This window comes from Larus michahellis, chromosome 3 (assembly GCF_964199755.1).
Source record: "Larus michahellis chromosome 3, bLarMic1.1, whole genome shotgun sequence".
Lineage (NCBI taxonomy): Eukaryota > Metazoa > Chordata > Aves > Charadriiformes > Laridae > Larus > Larus michahellis.
In genome coordinates, this window is record NC_133898.1 from 64,426,036 (window position 1) to 64,440,206 (window position 14,171).

The window sequence follows — 14,171 nt, forward strand, 5'->3', positions numbered from 1 at the left end:
GGAAAGAAATCTGAAAGTTAACTCTATAGCTCTTAACAAACTGCTGCTGTGGATATCTGAACTGCGACCTCCCCGCTGCCCGTCTCTCCCCCCTCCCCGACTTTTCTTCTGGCAAAATTTGTGTAGAAAAAGTTGAATGCTAAGCTCAAAGGCTACAGCATGTGCTAGGTTTCAGCTCCTTTCTTCAAATTCTCTAATATGATAGAGGTATTAAAATGTTCGCTATTGATCCGAGTTTCAGAAGGGGTTTAATCATCTTGCTTAAGCATCTGAAAACCTCATTAATATGGTATATAGCTTAGGCTACAAAAACTCACCAAGTCTTTTTTTTAAGAGTGAAAATATGGAAAAATATAATGAAGCATTCATTTGGCACCTTTTCCTAATCAGTGTTATGGTCTAAATTAATCTCTTTCAAGGAATCCTTTACCTTGAATAAGGGTACCAGTGTTAGTTTAAAATACAGGCGTGGGTTCGTGTTCAAGGATTTGCTCTGTGTTCAAAGAAACATTGATCTGTGTCAGGAAATAAGTTGTTTTAAGTCAGCTGAAAATAATGATTTTTTTTTCTTTAAAGAGTCTATCAGATACACAGTTTTGGCTAAATACAAAATGAAAAATATAAATTGGATACTGAAAAAAGACAGAGATTTTAATAAAAAGTTGATTAGGATGGTCAAAATGTTTCCATGTGTGACTGTTTCAGAACTTGTGTTTACAATTTTATTTTTTTTTTTAAATGGTAGCACAAGACTTGCTTCAGAGGTTCAGACTGCTGGGCTGATCAAACCCACTGTGCTTTCTTCAGCAGTAACAAAACCAGCAGTCTTCCAACAAGGCACAATGGAGTCTTGAAGTGAGGAACTATATTGTCAGCAAATGCAGAGTTTGGGGCTCAAGTTCCCAAACATGAGGGCTTATGGCAAGTTTAATGGAGAGGAACAAGCTAGGTAGCTATAGCAAATCCTTCTGCCCTGAAATTTTGGTTCTGGAATCAACAATGGAAATAGAAAGAAACACCTTTGTACTGTTGAAATATATTTTTTTAATGTGCCCTTTTTAGGGCACATTAAAATGTATCTTAGTGGAGTGGCATCCCTGCAGCAGGAAAAGCTGGATGGCTCCCGTGATTCAAAAGAAAACTTCTGTGTGCTCCAAGACTATAATTCTGGTTTGATTGCCTTGGACTTTGCTGTGCCTTTGAACTTGAGGCACCTTCTAAAGATGGGATGCAAGGTTAACAGTAATATCCTTCTAGGCAAGAGATTCTTAAGATAAATCACCTAAAAATAATGCCTTTACCAAATTGTTTCTTTTCTAAATTGGTGCATGTAACGTGTCCACTCTGTGGCTTTTACCCTACTCAGGCTGTTCTTAGGTACTTGAGACTTTCTCTCCCCTCCCTGTCTCTTTGGGAAGTAGCCTCACAGAAATTACTTCAGATGCAGTGAGAAACTGTTAAGTCCCAAAATGAGGAATTCTGATTTAAGAACGCCATTTTAAAGTTATTTTAAAGCTTTTATTGAGCTTTTATTTTTGTATGTCGAAAAGCATAGAATAGGACAAGCTGAGTAAGGAGAAGAGGTCTCAAAATAAGACCTTCTAAAGAAACTGTCAGTACTCCATTCATTCAAGTGACTTTTTTGGTAAAAGAGTGGTCATGTTTCCACCTAGGCTATCACATTTGCCCAGATGAAGGTAGAGGACTAACAGAGCTATGCTGCTGATGTTTCCACCAGCAGGTACAGGAATGGAAAGCACTTGTCCACAAAGCAAAAAGGACCTCTGTTATTGAAAAAATATTGTATCAAATGTACATCATCAAGCTATCCTCATACAGAGGAAGGTTGGGAAGTGTAGTAAGAGGCCATTTTGCCTGTTAGTAGTTTTATGAAGTTTGCAAGTCAAAGATACTTGTATCAAAAGTGGAGACAGTTTCTAAAGGTGAGTATAAAGAGGTAGCACAAGGATATAGGAAAAGTGTCAGAAAGGCAAAAGGGGAATAAAGTCAGTAACAACCAGCAAGGAACAGTGGAAGACAACAGGACAGGCTCTGTTAGAGGTCAGAAGAAGAAAGAGAAGCTGAAAGCATACTGTGCAATTGGGAAATGAGAGGTAAGGGAGGGCAATCTTGAAGGATTCAACACTCTGATCTCAGAGGAGAACTTGCACATTTCTTGCCAGCTGATAGGAAGTGCAGGTCAGAAGAGGGAAAGTAGTAGTTAAAACCAAAAGTCTGGCAGTCTACTGTACTGTATCTGTATCTGTTTATCTGGTATTCTACTCTAATAGAAATCTGTCTGTTCTATCGCTAGAAGTTATTCTCTGTTTGGAAGGACATGGAGCAAACTGCTAAATGATCAAATTGTAAGAATTGGGGCTGGCAGGGGGTGGGTTTTATGGCCCTTTAAGACTCAAAACAAGCAAAAAAGTATTTCAAGAGCAAATCAAGTGTAACCAAACTGATGTCCTTCATTGAAAGAGTAACTGTCTTGGTGGAAAAGAAGAATCAGATGTGCTGAATTTTGTCTATGATAGAGATCTTCATACTGTCCTGCATAGGATTCTTTCTATATAAATTTTAGAAATAAAGTCTAGATGAAATTTCCACAAAGTCAATGAGCAACTTTTTGGAAAGACATTCTGGTGGCAAACGGTAAGTGATCAAGTAGGATCTTGCAGAGTCTGATTGTGGGCTCAAGAAAAAGGGAATATGCTTAACTCAGAATTTGGTGCTGAGTTGGGGGAATTTGCAAGCACTTGGTTTGATTTTACTTATTTATTATATACTTTAAATAGCCTTATCAAATTTGGGGAACAAATACAAAATGCACGATTACAAATGGAAATCAAATACTAATGAAAAGGGCGCTAACTAGTGAATGATACAGTAAAAGAGGACTTGATTATTATCAATGAACAGATTGAGTCAGCATTGTGGTATCATGAAAAAAGATGGAAATTCTTTGAGATGCGTTGGAAGAAGAGTCATTACATAAACCAAGAGAAGCGACATTCTGCAATACCTAGTGATGAAGAGGGCTCAGTTCACTGTCCAGTTTTTGACACCATGTGTGGAAACTCAAGGAGAAGGCATAAAACAGAGTAGTCTAGAAGACGTTATCTGTAAGGAAATATTTAAAAAATATATGTGTTTGGCCTAAGAGACGGAAGGTGCATAGTTCTTAAAGTACTTCAGTATTTTTTCTTATAAAGTAATAGAACAAAAGCAACTAGATGCATGAGGCTTGTATAATGCAAAATCACTGAAGATAATGTAGGCTTATTTACTATGAAAGTGCTATAATTTCATTCAAATGCAGCAGGACCTTCTCCCCACCCCCCAAATAGGAAATTATACTTGTTGATGTAGTATTTTTACTTCAATTATAACTTTCATGAAAATTGAAGTAATTCTTTCCAGGGCAACCCCAATGGTAGTTGCATCCTTTTCATGGTACATATAAGCACGTTTTCTGTGACCGCACAAAATACTATATTGAGGGGGCTGTTGTTTCTGTGGGAATATGAAAACTAGGAGCAGCCTTATTTTGTAACCTCTTTGCAGTTATGGTATGTGTCTCTTGTAGTTAGTTTAGTGTGAAGTCCCCTCAAGTGGAAAAACGTTTATAGGATAATAAACCTCTAGATATGAAGGCTTAAAAAGTATAACCATACCCAGCAGAATGGGTTTCACAGATGGGAAAGCATTTGTCCATATACGTATACAAGATTAACAGTTCTTCCACGATATCAATCTTTATTGCATTGGATAGATGATGCAGATAAATAAAAAGATAATCATGGTAATTTATCCTTCCAGGCTTAAAAAGGCCCATCTATAGCAAGGAAATACTTTGGATTTTTCTTCAGGGTAACTGTCTTAACTTATGTATATCTACCTAATTTATTCTGTACAACCATCTCAGGCCAGTTCACAGTTTCTGCTTGTTTTCTTCTGCTTTTTCAAAAGCCCCAAATTAGCTACACCATGTCTGGAAGGTGGTCTTGTCTTGGCTCTCTCATTTTCTTTGGTGCTCAAGACTACGTTTGAGACTTCTGCACAGTTCCTTGCCTGCCTTTCATTTGTTTTAAAATGCACAATTTGATTTCTTTAGAGCCTTATAAAATCAAATCTGTGCCACAGCATAGGCATTTCATAGAATTGACAATAGCCTGAACAAATAAATACAGACCGCTTGTGGGTACCACGTGGGTATGTTTTTCTTTCTCTCCAAATGCGGGATACCAGATTGATAGGCAAATAGTCAAACCTAATACTGGATGCTTTAAACAATATCCTTAAAATAAATTTAGTGAAGTTACTTCGTGTGTCAGGTAAGTCTTTCAGAAAGCTCTTACTCTCTATGCTTGTTTCTCTCAGCAAATCACTAAAGATTACATTTATTTCAGGGAGTGAGAATACCTTTCACATAAAGTTTTAGATTTGAAGAAGATCATGCAATTCTACTCTTAGAAAGTAATTTTTCTGAAATCGAGGCAGTAAGTCTTTTATCTAAAGTCGGGAGCAATCTTTGGTCGGTATCTCTTTTTGGCTATCAGAAGAATTATGTGAAGCATGCAGTTAGCAGCTGCTGGTTTCAGTCTAAGCCAGGTTCCCAGTACTGTTTGTCCCCGAGATTACTGTCTGGAAACAAGAAAACATTAGTTGAGTAAGTTCTTTTCCCTAAAAGAATTAAATTACTCTTTCCTCTTGTAGCTCACTGTTGTTAAGCATATATCTTAGATTTAAGTAGCTAAACACTGAGGAAGACATTTCTTAGAGGACATTTGCATTTTTGCAGAGGTTTTAGGGTGGTTAATTATTTTTTTGGTGGGTTTTGGGGGTTTTTTTGTTTTGTTTTTTTTCGATGCTATAGGTCATACATAAAGATATCTTTTTTCATTGCGTTTTCTGTTTTTCTTAGCAGGAAACATTTACAACTACTTCAAGTTACTAACTTTTCTAATAATATTGTTTGAAGATTGAAATTGTGTCCCTTTAAAGTTGATGGCAAACCTTGCATAATATGGCTGTTAAGTTTGTGTAGAGACAACATGGATAGACCTTCTAGAGACTGTTTGTCCTAGGATCTTCAGAAAATTGACCAAAAAAGCAAATGCTTGATTGAGTGGGAGAATCCTGGTGATAAGTATACAAAATTCCAGCCTCTGTGTCTCATCTAAACAGCACCTTCCATTTGTTTTCAGCGTAATAATTTGAGAGATTGAAGTGGAGTTTGTTGTGACATGAGAAGGTTGCTAGACTGTGCTGTATCTCCATTAAATACTTAGAGTGACTTTCTTGCAGCATTTCAGGTACCTTGGTCCTGCAAGGATATGGATTGTATGTTTGGGGTTTTTGTAATAGGGTAATAAAAATGCTGGAGCCCCATCTAGTGCATGAACATTTAACGCTGCTAGAGAAGTTACAAACTGTGTCAGAGCGGAGAGGATGGAAGGCAATCCCATTAGTGGCAAACTTTACCCTTGGTGTAAAATAACATGCATTACTATGTCAGTAACAGATTGGAAGAGAAAAATGTAAAAAGTAGGCTTCAAACGGAGGTTTATTTGGTGAAGGTGATTCTCTAAAGGTTCATCTTATTATGCCTTAAAGGGACCACATATATTAAAAGATATAAGGATATTCAAAGATTTAACTGTGTTAGAACCCAAGTTTGAGCAGTCCAGTTGAAGTCTGAAAAATCACTGTGAGACCAGGGCATGTTTGGCGCATTTAGGTCAGATAAAGCTGATTAAATCTAAGCACATTTGGCCTTGCCCTGTTGCTTATTTCCAGAAAAAAAATTGTTAATAAACAGAAAGACTGGGACTTTCGGGTTTGTGCAATTTAGGATTGTGGGTAAAATCCTGACTCCATGGAAAGTCAGCAAGACTGTTTTCATTAATTTTGTTTGCATCAGCTTTCACCCTTGGATTTTGAGATTAATTTTCCTCAGAGAGCTAGGATTTGCTGTCCCTGTGAACTTGAACTTCCCTGCAACTGTTTGGAAGGAAATCCCCTTAGAAAACCAGCATTGTAAGTATAATGGGCTGGCCAGTAGTCTCCCTTCTCCACCAGAGAAGAGGGAAGTTGCCTTTGAGATTCCACTGGAGCCAATTTTAAAATAAAATAGATACAGTGCACTATTTGAACTTCTTGAAAGGTGGGAAATACTGGGTTTAGTCAATGGGCATTTTTTATGCATAAATGTTTCATTAGAAAAAAGAATGGTTTTCTTCTAATCAATTCACCTTGACTAGTTTAAGTAATTTTCTTTGGATTATTACGTACATATTCAGGAATAATAAGATTTTGTAAAAGACGAAAATTTGAAATATTGTTATTTTAGGGAATTCAACGCATCAGCATTTTTAGCAGTATAGAAAGATACACCTATATAAAGTTTGGACTTCATTAGTGTTTTTTGATAATTATGCACTTAAATTTGAGTATGAGTATCAAATGGAAATCACTGGTTTATTAATGAACATGTTATTAATGAATGCATTATGTGCTTTATTGGATAAAAAGCTAAATAGGGCTAATGACCTACATTTTTGTTCACAATTTAAGTCTATCTTGACCAGAGTATTGTCAGAAGTGGGCATAATGCCGTGCTTTGTAAGGCCCATGGATTTTTAGAAGTCCTAAGAATATTACAAGCCTGCTCGTGATGATGTCTGAAAGTACATCATTGTACACTGAACATACAGTGTATTAAAATATATTTCTCTTTTTGAGTGATCGTAACTAAAACAAAAAAATTATAACAAATATGTTCTAATGTTCTAATTCTAGCATTCTAACAAATGTACTAATAACAAAAACTTACTATGGTGTTTTTCTCCCCTAAAAAGTATTGTCATATATAGATCTGTACTAGTACTACAAGTTATTTATTTCAGCATTTCACGCAGCATATGATAACGTGTTCTACAGAAAACAAGTTTTCATTGTAAATATGGAAGCTTTTTCAGTGTAATCTCTGAATGACAAGAAATTCCTCCCTGTGTTCTGGATTTAGCAATCATCCATGCCTCTGTAAAGCTTTAAATAGTATAAGCACGGTTGTGCTATGCCCTCAAAAGAACATCTTTCTAGCTTAGTTCTAAATCATAATGCAAAAATCAAAAATTTCTTAACTCAAACTGATGTGTCATGAGTGCTTTAAAGTCACAATCGTTTAATTAATGAGTTTCTTTCAAACAACATAATTGTAAAAAAAAAAATAAAAAATTCCATATTGCACATTAAACAACTTTTACTGTCTATTTGTGCTTCAGTATTTAAGTACACTAGTAGCTTGTAATGTACTATTTATTTCATCAAAAATACTGTGTCAAGTAGTATTGGCCTTGAGGTCAAAATCAGTATTATTGATTGCTGGGAGCCACACGGTAATCTGTGCTTCCATGTGCTGATCATAGGACCTGGCCCAGCGTCCCAGGAGCATTGCAGGGGCTGCTTTAGATCCAACACAGGCAAATGTCTGTACTTCATCTGGGTCCAGTGGACTGCTCCTAAGCTGCTGTTTCTTTGGTATTCACCACTTCATTCTCATAAGGGATGCTTAGGAGCTTCACACCCAAATTCTCTCATTCTCAGCTATTGCTCCCCTCCTTCCACCTTCTTCTCAAAGAGAGTTTTCTGAAGTCCAGTTGTTTCAATGGCCAAGTTTACAGTGGTGTCCCACAAATACTTTTATTGATTTATGGATTGGGTGAGGACATTACAGATGGGAACTTCTTAAGCTAGATTTGCTTCCAAATCTAGCATATTGTATAATTACACCTTTGCTAGCACAGCTATGCTGTCAGTAATTTGAATACCTTGCTAGGTAGGAGGCTTTCTGGTTGCCCCTTTGAAAACGTGTAGTTTGTAGGCTGTGTAAATATGTCTGCTGACCTGGCAGAAGTTGTAATTGTGGGTGATATTTCTAACAATCTGAGCTCAAATAAAAGTCATGGATCTTTTAGTAGCCTGTCATCCAGCCCCATGCTTGTCCAACGTGAAAGTCAGGGGGACAACTTAAAACACAGTTGTGCAGGTGACTGTGACTTGGAAATGTGGTTTCATTCACATATTGGAAAACGGTTTATTTTACTTTCCTGTTGTTCTTCCTTTTATGCCTGTCCAAAAGTAATAATTTAGAGTTTTTTTCACTTCTGTGGTTTGGTTTGATTGTGATTACACAAGAACAGATAAACTGAGAAAAAGGTACCACTTTTATATGTTCAGCTTTCAGAGTATAGCTCAGCTTGGGAGTATTAAAAGGACAAAATTGAACTTTAATGATTTAGCCTAATCAGTCCTTTAGTTGCTGGAAAAATGAATGCTGATGTCCTAAAATAAAAGCAAGCACGCAAACAAAACCCCAAATGGCACCACTTGTACCAAATGAGGTAGTTGGAAACTATTTTTATGCAACAAACTTCAAGATGTATAAATCTAACACTGGGAGTTAGATTTTCAAACTTCGAAACAGCAAGAGCTGTGAGATACAATGGAGCATGTTCAGAATGGCATCACATCGCTTTAAGAGATCTCAAAGTGATGATTGATCTTATTTCTACCATGTGCCAAGCTCTAATGACAGAGCTGCTGTTGCTTAAGTAAACGTGCAGATTTTATATTAGATTGTAGAGTATCTGCAGCACTTGTAGAGAGACTTCTTGTTATTATAGGAATTATAAAAAAATTGAGGAAAATGCTAAAGATAACTTGTCCAGATTTTACCATCCTGCACCAGTAGTCACAGTTGTCTTTAAAGTATTCTTTATGAACTATTAGGGGATATGAGAGTATAAGAGTTTTGAGATCAAGGTAGCTGTCAGCATTTCAGAACTGGGGTTGGGTGGGGTTTTTTTTGATTCAAATTGACTATGGATGCTATTTGTAATTAACTGTCTTTTTGCTACTTGTTATTTTGGGAGAATGAGAAAGGAAAAAAGTTGTTTAAGTGTGTTAATATAAATTTGAAACTTGCTATAGCTCGCCATCAAGGACAGTTCTGTGCGTACACCATAGCTCATGTGAAAAATTTAACACCTTCCATTTCCATGTTTAGATATTGCAAATGGCTCCAGTTCAGGAGGATACCGCCCCCCTCCCAGAACAAAAGAAGTGATCATCAATGGACAGACAGTGAAACTAAAATACTGTTTTACTTGCAAGATTTTCCGCCCACCTCGTGCCTCACATTGCAGCCTTTGTGATAACTGCGTAGGTGAGTAAAAAAAGAGATGGCATATGTTCAATTTAGTAGCTTACATGTTGTAACGAATACTTTTTATATGAGAGAGAAAACAATCAGAGTTAGTGACAAGAATTACTCTTGAGGTCACTTGCTGTGTTCATCCTTCTTTCCTACAAGGTCTGTTAATGTTAAGAATTTTAGAGGAGGCAGATTTGGACTGACAGAGAGTTGTTGGTAATCTAGGAAGGAAGAATATCTTCTGATGCATACATCTTTCCTAAGCAGCTCAGCAAGATGAAGAACACACCTAATTCGAATAGGGCTGCGTATTTTGTGCGATGAACTTCCCAGTGCAGGGAACCAAGCTTTACAGGAGTCTCAGAATTGTTTCTTTCACCAAGCTAAATTGACGGTGAGGAGCTGCTTCTCCAGTTCATTACAGGCTAAGTGTAAGGAACGATTCAAATGTTTAGGGCTTGCATTGTGACCAGAATATACACTCTAGGTGATTCTTACCTTTGAACAGTTTTAAGACTGAAAATTTTAAAGTCAGAATCCATACGAAATTACTGGGTAAGCATGCTATTTTGAGAGTAAGTAGTAGTTTTCAGGACCTAAGGATATTTTATAATGGTAGGGCTTTTTTTCCTCTGAACATCTTGTCTTTTTTCTTGAGTATTTTCTCTGGAGGGCAGACAAGGTGATTAAGAAATGCTTGGATTTGAAAGCAAACCAAAAAACCTCACCAACCAAATCTGAGTAGTTTTCTAGTTAATTAGATCACATTTAGAGTTTAGTGCAGCTGATTAGCACACTGGTGAGCCTGGATCTTATGCATTCAAGAAAATAATGTAGAAAGATGTCTCCAGCTGAGAAATGTAATTGCAGCATTCAGCAGTGATATTTTTAGATATAAAGCAGTCGTTGGAAGAATTACAGTTTTGTGTTTAGATGATGCTCGTTTAATGAGTACACTTACATCAGAATGAAAAGTTTGGCCTTTTGGCCCTATATAATCAATTGGTAGCTGTAGATGGTTCCTTCAGTAAATAAGTTTTTCTGATGCGTTAGAATTTTTTAAGTGTTGCAAAAGCCATTGAACTTGGCAAATAGGAATGTCTATGAATTGCAGCTGGCACATTTTCAGAAAAATATTGTATCAAATGTGTAACCTGGACATTAGCGTTGTGGTATTTCTCAGCAAACCTGATAATGTGAAAATGCAGTTGTTGACCAGTGCAGTAAATAAAAGTTACAGGCTGTTGTCTTCAGCGAGAATGCATAAAGAGCAACTCCCACACACATGTCCTCAAGCTTTTTTTTTTTAAATAATGTTTCATTTTTTTTGATAAACTAATGTGGAGGATTTTTCTACAAGTTATTCTGTAATCTAATTGTGTCCTTTTCATACTAAATTTGGAAAGCCTACTCTGTGAAACATACAATTGGTGATGGTGGATAAACAACTTAAACAATCTTTGTCTTCTGATTACGTCTGGGATAGCGCAACAGATGTGAATTATTATGAATGTATATCAGAAAAAAAGTGAGCAAATGACTCATATAAGTGATAATTGTATCCAAGAAGATTAGTCCTTTCTGCTCATAAAATAGGTATGATAATTGTCATTTCCTCTTGCACGTTTTTCAATTCGAAGTTATTTGTATTAAAATAATTCTATCCATTTATTGAAATGAACTTGCTGTGTTTTTTCCCCTCAGCTTTTATAATGGGAATTACAATAAACTATGACTTTTTCAGGGTATGTTTTATAGTACTTTTTTTTTTCCTAATTCGGTACAGATATTTCTCATATAAATATTCAGGTGTATTGAATGCAAAAAGTGAAGTCTACAACCACCTGCAGCTAGTACGCTGTGGAAGAATAGGTGTCAAGAAAATGGGATTGCTCATGTACTTGTGGAAAACTAACAGTCTAAGATCCTACACTTAATGAGAATGTTACGCAGTTTACCTCTACTCTTAAGTAAGGATTGTCTGTATGCGGATGTTTTTATTTAATTTCACTTAGTGAATAAATCTTGTATTAGCAGTGAGTGTTCTTGTGCCACTATCATTTGCTAGTTCCTTACTGATGTAACAAACCAATGCAAAAATATTCCTATTTCACGTGCATATGGGTATTTAAGTAACTTACGATTGCAACTCGCTACCAATATGGCTATTCGTTCCTTTTTACCATGTAGTTCCATGAAGCTTTTGCTGTGTAACCTAACTACAGAGACTATGTGATACAGGAATCGAGTTTTTTCTTCAAACCAGCACTCACTGCTCAGAAAAAACAGTATGCTACTTTTACCTAAAGGTGTTTTATGATCCTGGACAAATGAATGCAGTGTGAAAGAGAGGTTCTTTCATTCTGTATTTTCTATTGATGCTTTTCATTCTGTGAGGAATACTTAGCAGCATTTTAAATATGTAAGTACATACAAAAAATTATTCATTGTTGGTTTTTCCCCCGTTTTGAATTAATCCTAACTTTCTAGTTGTCTAGTAAGCATATCTGTTACTTGATCTTGTTTCTGATTTTCATCACTATTTTTTTTAATGCTTCAACTCCTTTAGCTTTACAATATTTTCATAGTAGTATCCAGAAAAATCTGGATGTAATACCTTCAAAAATTTGGTTGAGTAAGTGTTCCCTGAGGCAAATGTCTTGGATGTTTTCCTAACTTGCTTTCTTTAACTGCCTTTGTGAATGGCAGTTGGAAGTTAGCCCCTCAAGGGTTTTATGTGTACTATTATGTTACTTAAAAATTATAAATGAATTTAAAATAATGTACACATAAGCACAAGAGATACAGACTTAAAAAAAAAAAAGAACATCCACAGCAGGCACAGATTCTGATCTGGTTATTGCGGGGTTTTGACAAGAGGTTTTGATTGCACTGTGTCATGCTAGTAAGAAGCCAGTAGTTGGATTTGCTTCTGAAATGACAAAATGACCTTTTTTATTTATGTATTTTTGGTCATTCCAACATGAACTGTGTAATTTCCTTTTTTTATGTTTTATTTAAAAAAAATATTTTTGTCTTGTTTAATTTGATTTCTATAATAGAAGCTGAAAAAGAAGCAGCTATTTCCAAACAATTTATTTAAATATATTACCAAATGAATAATGAGAGACAGCAAATAATGATTAGCAAGCAGTAAATCATTTTAGTCCAATAATCTAAATGTCTAAAGCCTTCCTTGCGTTCACATGCCACAGTTTTGCTTATTAAGTGAAGCTAGGCCAAAATCTAGTATGGTGAAAGAAGAGATCCACCATTTATATTAATCTAAGAGAATGCGGCATTCCTATGTGTTTCAAAATCTGTATATCCTAAATTTGTGTGTGACTGATGGATAAGGATAGCTTCTCTTCTCTGGTTCCACTGTGTTTCTTTCAACACATGATTTCTTTTCCACAGAGGATTCAAAGCTCAAATTTTTGAAATTGGATGTCAGAACTTAACTTTGAAGCATTTAGTTTGATTTTTTTCAGAGATGACGGGTGATCATGAGAATGGCATACGAAGTTAGACCAAAGTTTTGGTTCGTGCGGTAGCCCATTTCCCAGCATGGCCAGAGTGGATCCCTGGGGAAGAACAGGAGAGGAGGGCAAGCGTGCGGGGATGCTTCCTGATGAATATTCTCTTGCTCTCAGAAGTTTTCAGTGTAGGCCTTTCTTGGACCCGGGGGGGTTATCCCTTTCTATTCAGTAACTCTTGATGGATCCTAGTTGGCCTTCTTTGTACCTAATGTAAACTCTTTGAGATGAGGAACCAGGATTACAGTAGTGCTGCAGGCGCACGTACCGTACTGGCGTTTTCTATCGATGCTTCTCTTTTCTGTAGGAGACAGGATTCCTCTCACTTGTAAGTCTGATTGCTTTTCTATAGATCCTAAACATGAGACCAACTGTCAAGATTTTGACAGAAATTTTGACAGAAAATATGCTATATTAGAAGCCATTAGACACGCCCTTTCTGGTTAAATTATTGCTTCTGTAAAGCACTTATCCCAGGCAATTGTAGGCAGCGTCTCTTTGTTTTGGTTTTCACCAAAATACATCAATTTAATTTATTGTTTTGAAAATACAGTATGTTATGTACCCAGCAGTATGCCAAACAGCAGAACTGGAATAAAATAATTGTTTTTAAAAGTAGTTTCCCAGATTAGGCACCAGTGCTGTGAATTTTCTTAAAATGGGGAATTAATTATTAAAACACACATAACATATAACACACACAACATAAGACAAAGTGTGAGAATTACCAGTGTTTTCAGGGACAAGCTCTTCCCTGTAGTTACTCCAGATACCACCATCTTCCAGCCTGGAGAACACAAATTTCTTCAAAAACAGGCTGAGAGGTGGCATTGTAGCAATTGGGTTTTTATAACACTGATACTGTGAAAATTACTGAGTAATTTTCCCAGGACTTTGTGGTCCTTTATAATCAGCGTGTATTTAATTGATGACAGGACTTAATTTTGCTTGTTTTTAATTCCATTCTGTAGTAGTCTTCACCTTGTTATCTCCCTTCTTGCTTTCAGTTCCTTTTCATGATCTTTGCCTGTTTCTTTCCGTACATTTCCTACAATGAAGAAAGTACAATTTTCACTTTGTTTTGGGGCCTGATTTTTGAACCTGTTAAGCCTTAGCTCCAGGTCTCTTGAGGTGACTCTTTAGCTGAACAGTTAAAACTACAAAGAAAACTACAAAGTTGGTGCTATGTCCTTTTTTTTTTTTTCTTTTCTTGTGTGTTTGGGGTTTTTTTTGTTTTTACGTGTGAGAAATGGCTTTGTCTCTTTTTGTTTGTGCTACCTTTTTGGGGCACCCAAGAAGCTGCCGAATGGAGTACACACCAGCACTTACAGCAGTGATATGTTATTTGTTTATGACTGTGACATCTATGTACTAGATGCACTTCAGAAATTCAGGGAGCATGGCCTATGTGTCAA

General features: G+C 36.3%; 1 protein-coding gene across 7 annotated transcripts in view; it reads left to right on the forward strand.

Moving 5' to 3' along the window:
• Nucleotides 1–14,171, forward strand: part of ZDHHC14 (zDHHC palmitoyltransferase 14) — a 114,264-nt gene that overhangs the window by 67,165 nt on the left and 32,928 nt on the right. For all 7 annotated transcript variants that reach the window (XR_012586206.1, XR_012586207.1, XM_074580491.1 and 4 more), the window contains exon 3: nt 9,074–9,232. Coding sequence is in view for 5 of the 7 variants with exons in the window: in XM_074580491.1 (XP_074436592.1) it covers nt 9,074–9,232 (159 nt within the window). In the remaining 2 variants the exon portion in view is untranslated. The remainder of the gene's footprint in view (nt 1–9,073; nt 9,233–14,171) is intronic.